Raw genomic sequence first — 13,078 nt, 5'->3', positions numbered from 1 at the left:
CTTAGGTAAGAACACAATCTACACACACTTAAGAGCACAAAGGTGCAAATAATTCTGCGGTTTAAGAACACATCATGAATCTGATGTAGACCTTTTCTTAAGACCTTTCTCAAGAACAACTGTATTGAAGTTCTGCAGAGCAGACACACAAACATACACAGCTCTTTGCATGTCCATTTATTTTTCCTGTCTGCTCTAGCATCAAGGCTGTTCCACCAGCCCAGTGGGGGGTTCTGAAGGTGGCAGCCACCTTCAATACTATCCCGCCAGGTTACATCTGTGACTCCTGTTGCAGTGCAACATTTCATGCTGTAGCGTGGTTTTATTCCCTGCTGCCCTCACTATTCTTTCACTTGTGCTGCTATTACCATTGTACGGTTAAGTGCTGTCGTCATAGTGGGCTCCTCCAGGCTCTGCAGGGGGACAAAAAGCTGCCCAGTCGCTTCTTCTTCAGGAATTCCTCGCCTCAGTGACTCTGAGCTGGGGTCACTTTATTTCTGGCCTTTGGAGATGCCTGGAACATGTTTTTGTCTTTTAAGGTGAAAACAGTGGCACCTCCAAAAGAGCAAATTCAAGTCAGCGAAAGGTGACTGATTTGTTTACAGAAAAGGGAGGTCACAGGGGTCATTGTTTTTTTTTGTTTTTTTTTGTCTATGTGCGGACTTACAAAACCCTTTAACAGCTGAAAGAAGGCTAAGCTGAGCCCTTTTCAGCTGTACCTCACAGTGATCACATGCTCAAAACTTCAGAAGATGACACTGGTTCAAGATCAGCTCTTTCAGATGTCTAACCCTTAGCCAGTGCACTGAAGCTAAAAGAAGTGCACACACCGTGCAGCAGGGACCATCAGGCTGATGTGGACTGATTGGCTGCACCTGGAGTGAGGAGGCTGCAAGTGTCTGAGTCAAGTGCACTAGAGAAACATCACCAATGGACCATGCTCCTCATGTTCTGACAGGCCTAAGTAAGCAGGTCTGCACAGATCCAGATGGTACTTATTCATTTTTTCATTTATTTATTTATTTATTTTTCAAGCTCGCATGGAGTTAGTTTGTGTCACATTCTCCAAAAGGGGAACTTTTAGCTGAGATGGGCAATAGCATAGATGTTCTTTTCAATCTGAAAGCAAGTAATACAAAGAGTAGTGTTCCAAAACCAATTTGAATACTTTTAAAAGTGTTTTTAAAAGGGCACTTTGTCAGAACGAGACCTCATATCTCCAAAAACTAACTTTGTAAGAGGAGCAAAAAAACATTCTTACATTTTAATGTAAGTTAATGCAACTTAATTTTATTCTAAGTCATTTTAGACTGCTTCTGTGTGTTCGTCATGAAAATTTATTTGTATATGCATGTTGCCCCTGTCTGTCAAAAACCCTGAATCTCAATTTTTGTCTTTTTTACTCTTTTGGGTGTTTGTATTTAAACTGATTGTTTACTCATTGCATTGTGTTAAAATTTTATGATGAACGGACAGATATAACTGATCCAAAATTACTTGGAAAAATCTCTTTACAGTACTTGCACTGTAAGTTGTGAATGTTATTCCTTCACCTGAGAAGTTACCATTTTGAAGATAGTCCGACAGTGACAAGCAGTTGGAAGAGTGGTGTTTTGCATAAGTAACACTGTGTGTCCTTGTTTCTTTACCAGAGCAGTGAGACAGGAGCCTTGGTCACTTTAGATCCCGCTCACCTGTCGGTGTCGGCTGTCAGTGACTGGCCTTTTTCATCAACAGACAGAATCTCTTCTGGAGTGTTTGTGCTTGGCGGAGACAGACAGTCCCTGCTCTATGCTTTCCTGAATGTAATGAGAACTGACGTTGTCCATCTCATCTTAAAAGCTTTGAGAACATCACTCACCACGCTGCCATAAAAAAATGATGTCTACTCTTTTATTTTGACCTTGGTATCACTACTGAGATTTCTTTTTAGGTAATTGCCTTTTAAAGTTTACAGAAGAGTTCCAACCTGACTTTAAAATACATAATGAGAAAGTGATGTTTTCTAAAGCCAGGTTGACATACCATATTACAAAAGATGCCATACCATACAATTGGAGGGGTGGGGACTTTTGCTGACCCTTTGTAGCTACATACAATGTTTATTATGAAAAATAGTGCTGAATTGCCCCATGAGAGAATGTGTTGCTGATTTCATGATTTGTATATGTCATTTGCCATAACCGACTCATAGTAATGTTGTTTATGAAAAACATTAAGTATTTCTTAGTTTAATCTCAGTGCTATTAAATACAAAATCAATATCCTTCAAAATGCAGCATTGCTGGTACTGCTTGGCAGTTTGCTGAGCCTCATTAAAGAGCCTGTAAATGTGAGGTCATCAACAACAGCCAGTTGTCACAATGGAACTGAGCCAGAACAGCAATTCAGAACATGTATTGAAAATGTATATGTAGAAATACAAAAGAGAACAATGTAACAGCAAGATATACATTCTAATATGTACAATATGTAAGCAATGCATTATGGTTATTTACAATCACGGTCGTGTTATATTCATATACAAGTGGCCCAAATGTTCATTAGGCATGCAAAGTGATTAGCAGCAATTAGGCAGAAACTTCTTGAAGAACTTCCTGAACTCAGTATTGAAGACGGTGTAGATGATGGGGTTGAGAGCACTGTTAACGTAACCTAGCCACGTGACGATGCTAATGAGGCTGCTGGGAATATCACAGTCCTCGCACAGAGCGCGCATGGTGTGCACCACAAAAAATGGAGTCCAGCAAAACAGGAAGGCACCTGGAGAGAAAAAGAAAATGGTTACCAGTATTAGAGATATGCTACATTATATGCTCCGTGAAAATTATTCTTTAAAAATTTTAATTTATAAATATATATTTCATTTAATTTTAACTGTACAATTACTGTCTTTTCAAAGAAGTCACAATGTTACCTGTTATTTTTCGCCAACAAAAAATAATTGTGCCAAAAATGAGTGGTGCTTTAAGAACTGCTTTTGGTCTTTAAAGAACCTTCCATTAATTATACCTTTAAAGAAGCATTTTTGTATGAGTGAATAATATATTCAGAGTTATACAACCTCCACATAATGTAAAGGCTCTATAGCAGTTCAAGCCAAGATTCAAGAACGTTTATTAAGAATGAATGCCCAGGAACACCATACACTTACCGAGTACTTTATTAGGAACACTATACTAACACTGGGTAGGGCCTCTCTTTGCTCTCAAAACAGCCTCAGCTGTTTGTGGCATGGATTCCACAAGGTGTTGTAAACATTCCTTTGAGACATGCTTGCGTCATGCAACTCCTACAGACTTTTCAGGTGTGCTTTTATGCTGTGAATCTCCTTTTCTACCACATCTCAAAGATGTTCTTTTGGACTCAGATCCAGTGACTGAGAAGGCTGCTGAAGAACACTGAACTCATTGTCATGTTTATGGAACCAGTTTGAGATGACTTTTGCTTTGTGACATGATGCCTTATTATACTGGAAGTAGCCATTAGAAGATGAGTGAGTTGTGGACTTGAAGGGATGCACATCATCAGCAACAACACTCTAACAGAGTGTGGCATTCAAACGATGATTGATTGGTAATAATGGGCCCAAAGTGTGCCAAGAAAACATTCCCCACACCATTACACCACCTCCACCAGCCTGGACTGTTGACACAAGGCTGGTTAAGTCCACAGATTCATGTCGTTGGTGCCAAATTCTGGTTCTTTTTTGTGCTTTTCAGCAGAAATAGACATTCATCAGACAGGCTACGTTTTTCCAGTCTTTAACTGTTCGATATTGGTGAGCCTGTGCCCACTGTAGCCTCAGCTTTCTGTTCTCGGCTGACAGAAGTGGAACCCGACGAGGTCTTCTGCTCCATCGAGGTTCGACATGTTATGCATTCTGAGATGCTTTTCTGCTCACCACAATTGTACAGAGAGGTTATCTGAGTTACCGTAGCCTTTCTGTCAGCTCGACCTTTCTCATCAATTTCCCTCTGCAGAACTGTCACTCATTGGATGATTTTCTTTATTGCACCATTCTGAGTGAACTCTAGAGACTGCTGCATGTGAAAAGCCCAGAAGATTAGCAGTTATAAAAATACTCAAACCAGCCTGTCTGGCACCAACAGTCATGCCACAGTCCCTTTTTTTCCCCATTCTGGTGGTTGATTTGAACATTACCTGAGGCTGCCTGCCCATATCTGCACGTTTTTTTTTGTACTGCACTGATGCCATACGATTGGCTGATTAAATAATTGCATGAATGAGTAGGTCTACATGTGTTTCTAATAAAGTGCTCAGTGAGAGTATATTTACATAGTTATACTCTGGACAGTAAACAGTAATAGTGCTGGTGATGATTTCATACTTGTCATAATTATTAAGTTGGTTTGAATTTACTGTTGTTCATTATTTTTATTATTCTATGCTTTTTATACTTTTTTGTACTGTTTTCACAGGTTTTCGCATTAGAACCACCAAACACTGCAGAATCATATTGTCTCTATGGAAATGCATGTGCTTTTGGGACCGATCACACGTACAGTATTCATACCGCTTTCATTCAAACACGTAGGAATGGCAGAAATGAATGTTGAGAAAGTTCAAATCTAAATGCCACAAATACTGTCACAAAGGACATCTCTCATATGGCCCCTCATAGACATTACAAACAGGCTGCAGTACATATTATTACATATATGTAAACACCTACATGAACAGCCTCCTGGGATACCATAGCAATGGCCTAGCAACACCTTAGCAACTATGTGGAATATCATAACAATGGCCTAGCAACACCTTAGTGACCACTTTGGTTACTATGGCAACAGCATAGCAACACCTTAGCAACCAGTTTCGATACCGTAGCAATGGCCTAGCAACACCTTGGGAACCACCTGGAATACCATAGCACTGGCCTAGCAACACCTTGGGAACCACCTGGAATACCATAGCAATGGCCTAGCAACACCTTCGGAACCACCTGGAAAACCAAAGCAATAGCCTAGCAACACCTTAGCAACCACCAGGGATTCTATAGCAATGACTCTGTTAAGCCAACATAAGTTTGTTGGTGTCATGGTCAAATCTAAGAGGTGTAGAATAGCAAAAAGCATGTTAATTTTGGTTTAATTCATGAAACATCTTGAAGAACTTCCTGTTCTAGTCAAGAGGCCTGCGGTGATTTCATCTTGAATATTGCATGCTCAGTAAAAGGCAAAACACTTTAGCTGTGAAAAAATGAGGGACAAATGCTAAAGAGATTTCCCATACCTGTAACAAATCATCTCCACGTGGCGGTCAGGCTAGAAAATTAGGCTGCAAGAATTGATTTGTTTTCATTACAGAGCAGTTCCTGAAAGGGGAATATGACAGCCTGTGTCATCCTCAGTTTATGAATTATGGACCAGCTGTCTATCACACTGCCTGTTGTCAACTGCTGAAGACCATCATCACTCGATCATACAGGACAGGGAGGAGTGAAGGGGTGGAGGGATGAGGGGAGAAGAGAGTTGGGACAGTGGGAGCACCTCTACACGGAATGAGGAATGCTTTTCCCCTGACTTCCCCTGACGTTACTGCATATTTATATCAGTGCCACAGCACACTGCATGGGGCAGTTACAGACTGTTAGACACAGCCTGACAGCACAAGCCCGGAGTCAAACTGGGTTCAGTTTGACTTTCTGTCCAGAAGTATACTCTCTGTTTGAGGTTGATAAATTAACCTGCTGTGGCCTGAGCTTCTTACCAATGCCTTACCATGTATGTTCATGGTGGAGACACCCCCCCCACCTCACCCATCAGACACAGACAAAAGCAGACACCGAGGAGTACAAATATAGCCTGGCATTAGAGGGACTCTTCCACAGTCCCCTGCTGAGCCGGTGTGCGTGTGTGCTTGTGTGCTTGCGCGTGTTAACCTGCGTCCTAGCTTAGCATGACTGACCCGTGCGTCAGGCCTAAGATAAAGGTTACATCATAATGGGATTGGAGGATTTAAGTGGCATGATTAGCCAATGTGGCACAGAAGAGTCTTCCCTATTTTACCGTATGTACATTTTGCATGATCTAAAAACAAGGTTTAAAAAAGGCCGGTTAGGAAAATTATGCAACAAGTAATTAGGTCCACTAAACTGTATTTAAAGGTTCAAATTTACATTTAGGCATAGGTCTAGGTCTAGGTCTAGGCCTAATAACAGAGTGCTAGTGACAATAGTAACAACCTCATTCTGAGGTAAAAACGGAGGACAATTGCTCTGCCCACCAATGCATTCTTTCAGAGCAACTGTTTCCTTTAAAAACGTTGGCAAAAAGCCTTTTCACTCTACTGAAAAATTGTATTGATCTTTGTCTTATGTATTACATTGATTTTCCACTTTAAAATGCTACTGAGTTGGACAGTGTGCAAACTACAAATTTGCCACCATGCTAACGTTAATGCTATTAACCAGCAAAATAACTGTGCCTGATCTAACCTAACAGTGTGACCTTTCAAATGCAAACAAAGGAAATATTATTAATATTCGGAATTAGAAATTATATCACATTTTCATTATGTACTCTGACATATTTCCAAATGAAACACAATATCAGGGAGGATCTCTGAGCTAGCTGAGTGTTTTTGCTCTATGATAGGTGGGCATGGATATTATGTTAATATGCTTGTGGCAGCCAAGAGTCACTTACTACGTTCAAGGATTACAAGAAAACAAGATTTTTGTATTTTAAATAGAATGATATGGTGAATCATGCTCAATATGACTAGAGACATAAACTAAGACGTTAAATAAAAATGTTCATTTTGATTGCAGGTTGACTAATAATGCTCTCTAAATGTAGAAGTTGTGCATGATGATTTCTCATAAGGTTAAATGGGATTTGTGCAAATGTTCTGTAAAGCTTGTCCAGTTGTCAACAAAAACAAATGTGTAGATGGAGCATCAATATGCCAGTTGCACACTCTATTCTACACTGTTTATCTTACATTGATTTTACCTTTCATTTGACCAGTAACATGTGGGAGACTTATTAAGACAAGCAAAATAGGACAATTTATCCTACAGGTGTCGGGGCCTGATACTGAAATAGATATAAAACTGATTTTGCTGACTAGTCTGAAATTAGAAATTAGAAATGTCTTTTCGGTGGAGAACTCCCACTCCAACCCCTATCAACAGTGTAATTAAATTGAAATCTTACAAATGTGTACTCTTGAGGTCTTTGTTCCAAGTCCTGAACAACTCTCTCCATCTTATTACACTAATTATGAAGTCCGTCATCAGATGCAGGTGTGTTAGAGCAGAAAAAATACAAAAACAATCTTGTTTCCCCAGGACTGAGACTGAGAGCTACTATGCAGTGGGAAGTATTTGTTCACTTGCACGTAAATTTCCCAATTCTGTGAGCTATGACATCTTTAGTGAATGTACCTTGTCTGTGTTCCTATTTAGAGCAAAAGTAGAGCAGAATATTTTTACAACAGTCAAAAGCCTGTCCTCATCTGGTGAGCCAAGAACCTGTAAAATGAATTAACATCTTCTTTGCAGCCTGTACTCTTAGAATTATCACATTTTGAATCACTGTAGTGGTCTGCCATTTTTTTGCAGAAATCTTCAGACAAAATCACTGAAAAGAAAACTATTTTTGTGAATATTACAAAACAAATGAACAACATCCAACTTATTTACATATGTCTGCCTCTTCCCTACAGCTGTTTAGGTCCACCCATTCATGCTCATGTTATACGTAATGGTTCGGCACAGAAGGCACAGCAAAGGGAAACTAATCATAACAGAGCTCAGAGTTTTACATATACCAGTCATAAAGTCATAGTAACAAAAATATCTTGTTTGAAAAATAAATTATAACTGTTTTTAGTAGGCTTTTTAATCAGTTCATTTTTGGCCAGATACCACACACTTGATGATCATGTCACAGGCACTAAAATCACTCATGTAGAGATAAGTTTTAACACACTCACCCACTACGACAGGAAGAACCCTCATGGCCTTCCTCTCCCTCCCATTAATCTTCGCCCTCTTCCTCTTCTGGTTCTGATTCTGGTCCTGGTGGTAAGCTCCATCAGGGTAGGACAGTGAATTCACAGGCCCGTCCTTACATTCTGTGGGATAATGGTCGATTGGGTCTGGGTCTTGGTCCAGTTCCTCCAGGTTCATGTCTGAGAAGTCTTTTTCTATGATGGGGGGCAGTGGGGGCGGTAGAGAAGCCAGTGGCGGTAGAGATGCTGCGGCCTCCTGAAGCTTCTGACAGGCCTGCATGCCGCTCTTCAGCTTGGCTTTCCTCGCCTCCTCCCAATTTCTGAGGCCCCTGAATATTCCGCAGTAGAGCATCAGCATAATGGGGCAGGGCACGAAGAAGGAACATACCGAGGAGTAGACGATGTAGTTGTTGTCTTCCAGCTTGCATTCTCTGTGGTCCCGGTTTGGCACGTCATTGATGCCGAACAGCACAGGTGAAGCCACGGCCAGTGCCAGGATCCACGTGGCTGACAGCAGGACAATCTGCCGATGGTCCACATGCTTGCGGTTGTAGTTCAGTGGGACAGACACCGCGATGAACCTGCAGCAAGGAAAACACAGATGTTATTGACAGCAGTTCCTGTCCAGACATCTGGGAAGTTGGCCATCTCTTGTCCTGTCTGTTCACACTAGAGCTTGACCGAAATGAAACCTTTATCATTGATACTGATAGTGATTTTTATGGGCTAAAAATTCTGATCACCAACCTATGCAAATACAGCTTTAATCAGTCAAGAAAAATTAAGATTTATACAGTTTTAGTCAAACACTGCATTTCTGACTGATATGATTGTCAAACATGATGTCAGTTCTGAACATCTATTAAGCTCAAATACACAACAGAAACCCACTACTAAAATATGTGAACATAAAACAAGCCAAAAATAACTATATAGACTAACCTTGTTTTAAGCCTTTAAAACATGTTAACAACATGAACTAGTATTATTTAACTCAAGCAAGACTTCCCTTAACTCCTGGCAAGAATAGAATGTGGTATGTGGTAGCATTTTTACTCTTTTTGACTGTAACTATAAAATGCAATTCCTGCCTGTTTTAGAGGTCCCCTGCTTGAACTATGCATGTATTTTTATTCAATAACATTGATTAAATATATTTTGATGGAAATGAATATGATTAGCAAAACCAAAAGTCACAACAGGGTGTTCTCATTCCTCCCCCCACCCCCCTTTTGCCTTGTTTCTCCCACTTTTCTCCCCGATTTAGTCTATCTCTCCCCCAATCACACTATACTACCAGTGCTAGGAAGGCGAGGGCTAGCCTGAGCTTCCTCTGAGTTGTGCGAAGCACCACTGCATCTTTTCAAACTGGCGCTAATACAACGTTATTGGACAGCTCAGTGCGCTTGGAAGAGAAGACCAACTAACAATTCTGTTACGTTTGCTAACAGACGACCACATCATGCTAAGTGATAGAGGAGAAGAACGGCCATCCTACCCACTGAGAGAGAGTGAGGCCAGTTAGGCTCTCTTGGACTCCCAGCCATGGATGGCTGTGGCATTACCAGGGATTGAAATCACAATCTCCCAATGATAGCCTCTCATTGCTCACTAACTAAGCCTAATTAGAGAGACCGATGCATGAGGAGACCTCTTTTTACTACTTTATTCCCCCCTTGAACACCATCTTTGGCTGTATTCTTTTACTGATGTCCCGTGTGCTCAGTGCCAGAGCTGCACATCGTACAAAGACAGAAGTCATTCAGCCATCCTACATCAGGATAGTTTGTAAATGAGGAATCCAAAGGTAACCTCTGCAGACTAAACTGTCTCTTTTGTAATTTCTGAAAACACTGACTGTCTCTCACCCACTCTTTGTTTCTCTGGTGCTGTTTTTCTCTCACTCTGTTTCATTCTTTTTTTATCTCTCACTTTGCAGCCTTACTGAGCAGTACAGTCACTTGGGACATAGAAGTTCTCACTCTCAAACCAACCTGTCGATGCTGATGGCGCAGAGGTTGAATATAGAGGCAGTGCACAGCATCACGTCCATGGTCATCAGGCCATCGCAGATAGTCATGTTCAGTGACCAGACTCCATCCTGGAACTGCAACAAAGAGGAATCACATACATGTGTTTCTGTCTATCATTTGTCTCTTGCTTCATTTCTCACTCCATCCTTGTCCCTTTTTTCCTCTCATTCACTTTCCCAGCTCCCCTGCTTGCACAGCAGCAGATGTGCCATGTTTTGAAATCTTAAGAGCTTTATTAGCTACTTTGCATGGTCACAGCAAGCGGACCTGACGCACACTCCAAGGCTCTCGAGTCAGTGGGTAATTTTTGGGTCTGATAACGCTTCTCAGTATCTAAAAAGGAAGAATGGGAAGGGGGTAAAAAATAGAGAACTCTGAGAAGAGGGTTTAATGGCATTTTAATGATGAGGCCTGAGGAGTGGAGAGACTCTTAATTGGTTTTTAGTAATGGCTCCTCTCTCATGCCAATAACCCATATTTGCCCTACAAGTGGAAAGCATGAGCCCTTGGCAACGAGATGTGGAGTATGATAATGAGGAATCACTGCTGGACTACTCAATGATAGTGTCGTCAAAATAGTTACCAGGCACTGTAAGCCTCCTCCTTTCCACTTTCTCATATTTCCATTGGCTAGAGAAGGACAGAGTGGAATAATACAAGGTCCAAGGTCTTGATGATCCTCCTCTTTGGGAATGGAATGTCCTGTCAGTGGCTGTTAGCTATTGTTGCAGTAGTGTTCTGTTTCTGTTCTCGGGCCCTGTGGTGCTGGAGACAAAGTCTATTGTGTGTTGTGATGGGGTGGGAAAGGGGCAGGAGGTGACAGGCACACACAGACACTCTGCAGGAGGTGGAGCCGTGTCACAGGCCAAGCCAACACACTCCTACAATTCATTTATGAGCTGAGTTACAGTCTATAAAAGTATCCAGAAGTGTCTGTTGTCATTACAAGTCAAAGTGATACACTGAAAGCAAGTTAGCGAAAGGCTAAACAAACAATTTTCAGATTAAAGCTCAACTTGTCATATTTTGTTGGTCAATTCCCTGTCAGCATAGTGACCTCAGTATTTTCCAGTAGACTTAAATAACAGTCTAAATCAGTGTCCCCCGCATTGTTTTCATGTTTTCCCTGCACCTGGGTCATATCATCGCTGATGGTCAAGTCCTTGAGAAAACATGAAGCTGTGCAGGTGGGCTACAGGTTAGAGTTAGAACACACTGACATATTCACCTCAGTGTTGATGTCTTTTTAAAGCCCACTGGCAACCGAAGTTGCCACGGTTTTGTGCCCATCTTTTATCTTGTACAAAAATCTAGTACAGTGAATGAGTACAGATTCACCCCTGAAAGAATACAATTGTATAAAGGATGTCTATAGATTTGGGGAAATAAAGGTTGAACCTCTTTGTGGGTACATCAAATGTTGAATCTGTATGGAGTTTTATAAAATTCGAGAAATTAATATTCAAAATGTCTACAAGAGTAATTAAGTGGGTAGTCAAATGGGTACATGAATGTGCTTAAAAGGGGGGCAATTTGGGCACAAATAGGTATGTATTTCACCAGGCATTCAGTTATTGATGGAGAACTACTAACAATGTAAATGTAATGACATTGTAATTGTAAATAAATGTAAATAATGTAATTAAATTGTACCCTCAAAGGTACAACATAGTCCTGACGGTCCAACTGTGTAACACAAATGAGTTTAAAAGGTACATCACACTCACTTTCCCAACAGGAGAGGGGCTTATTTGTACCTTTTCATAACTAAATCAATGCAACAAAGGAATATGGTACAGTTGAAGGTTTTCATTCACAAATGCATTACAGACTACTTCCAAGAATTGTTTTTTTTATGATATACATTATTGTGAGTTATCTTTATACATACAAGAAACATCAGTGCTACATTATGATTAATACCACCTTTATTAGAGAAACAAAAATGTGTTTTCCATTAAACAGCAGATGTTATTCTTTTCAGAAGCTTCTTATATCCAAAATTGTTACAACATTTTGGAATGAAACTCTTCAGTTATAGCCTGGTCACACTTTATTTGGATGGTCCACTGTAGATGCTCAGTCTATCTTTAAGTAACATTCAAATAAATATCTATTAAATGCAACTGAACTTCAAGTTGAGTGTGAAAGATTCTATTAAATGTATCCCTAATCCTAACCCTAACCCTAAACTTAACCTCAAGGCAAAACCTACACCTACAGTGCAGTTTAGAGTGTGGTTCAGATTTGGTGAGAGCTGAGACATACATTCTGATGCGAAATGCACTAGAATACAGTATGAATACAGTAGAATACAGTATGCCATCATCTTCTAGGCCAGTGTAGTTCTAGTCTTGTAGTCTGCCTGCACTTCACAGTCATATCATTAGGGCCTTGAGCTGAATTTAGAACAGATAAAACTCTACCCTGAGCAGGGCTGGCTGAGGGGTTCAGGACTGGAGCTGGGCAACACTGAGCAAAGCAGCTGTAAAAGCTCTGAGACAGGTTGAACAGAAGTGTAGGAGTACAGTAGATTCATCGACTGAACAAACCCCAAGTTCTTACCTCTGCGTACACGAAGAGGGGCAGCACCAGCACAGCCAGCAGCAGGTCTGCAACAGCCAGACTCACTATGAAGTAGTTGGTGGTGGTTTTGAGCGCTTTCTCGGCGTACACGCTCAGGCACACGAGCACGTTTCCGCAGATGATCACGACGATCAGCAGGACTCCGAAAATGAGCGCGGGGAAGTTGTACTCGGTGCTGCTGCTGCTGCTGCTGGTGTGTGTGGGAGAGGTGAGGTTGCGCGGCATCGCTGTGGCAGAGCAGCGGTCAGTTCTTCAGCAGCAGCGCCATGGCTCTGCATCGCTGTGTGTCCCCGCAGGGGAGAGCTTCTCCTCTGCCATCGTTCCTGCACTCCTCCGTCCCTTCACTCCTTCGCTCCTTCGCCCGTCCGTGGCGCGTGACGTGCCCGGTAAGCGCATTAACGCGCCTTTACGCGCGTCCTCGAAAAACCCACAGCGCGCATCGCAGCGCAGTCGCCAGAGCCAGAGCGCAGCAACTT

General features: G+C 41.5%; 1 protein-coding gene across 1 annotated transcript; it reads right to left on the bottom strand.

The window, feature by feature from the left end:
* Positions 1-2,539: 2,539 nt before the first annotated feature.
* On the bottom strand, positions 2,540-13,012 carry drd4a (dopamine receptor D4a). Its single transcript, XM_036575487.1, has 4 exons — positions 12,582-13,012; positions 9,978-10,090; positions 7,966-8,564; positions 2,540-2,763 (listed from the first exon to the last, which is right to left on the bottom strand). The coding sequence occupies exons 1-4, from the start codon at positions 12,825-12,827 to the stop codon at positions 2,561-2,563; spliced, it is 1,161 nt and encodes a 386-aa protein (XP_036431380.1). The 5' UTR covers positions 12,828-13,012; the 3' UTR covers positions 2,540-2,560.
* Positions 13,013-13,078: the final 66 nt, after the last annotated feature.

The sequence above is a fragment of the Colossoma macropomum genome, unplaced genomic scaffold, assembly GCF_904425465.1.
Source record: "Colossoma macropomum unplaced genomic scaffold, Colossoma_macropomum, whole genome shotgun sequence".
Taxonomy (NCBI): domain Eukaryota; kingdom Metazoa; phylum Chordata; class Actinopteri; order Characiformes; family Serrasalmidae; genus Colossoma; species Colossoma macropomum.
The sequence above is the reverse complement of the archived record's forward strand: the minus strand, read 5'-3'. Positions and strand labels throughout refer to the sequence as shown.

What these genes read in the sequence shown, in the direction of transcription:
- drd4a (XM_036575487.1), bottom strand. Translation starts at nt 12,827, where the DNA reads ATGCCGCGCAACCTCACCTCTCCCACACACACCAGCAGCAGCAGCAGC. An exon ending in TGCGCCATCAGCATCGACAG is followed by an intron (nt 8,565 to 9,977) that starts GTTGGTTTGAGA and finishes TCCTTGCTGCAG; the next exon opens with GTTCATCGCGGTGTCTGTCC. An exon ending in GGTTCTTCCTGTCGTAGTGG is followed by an intron (nt 2,764 to 7,965) that starts GTGAGTGTGTTA and finishes TTTTCTCTCCAG; the next exon opens with GTGCCTTCCTGTTTTGCTGG.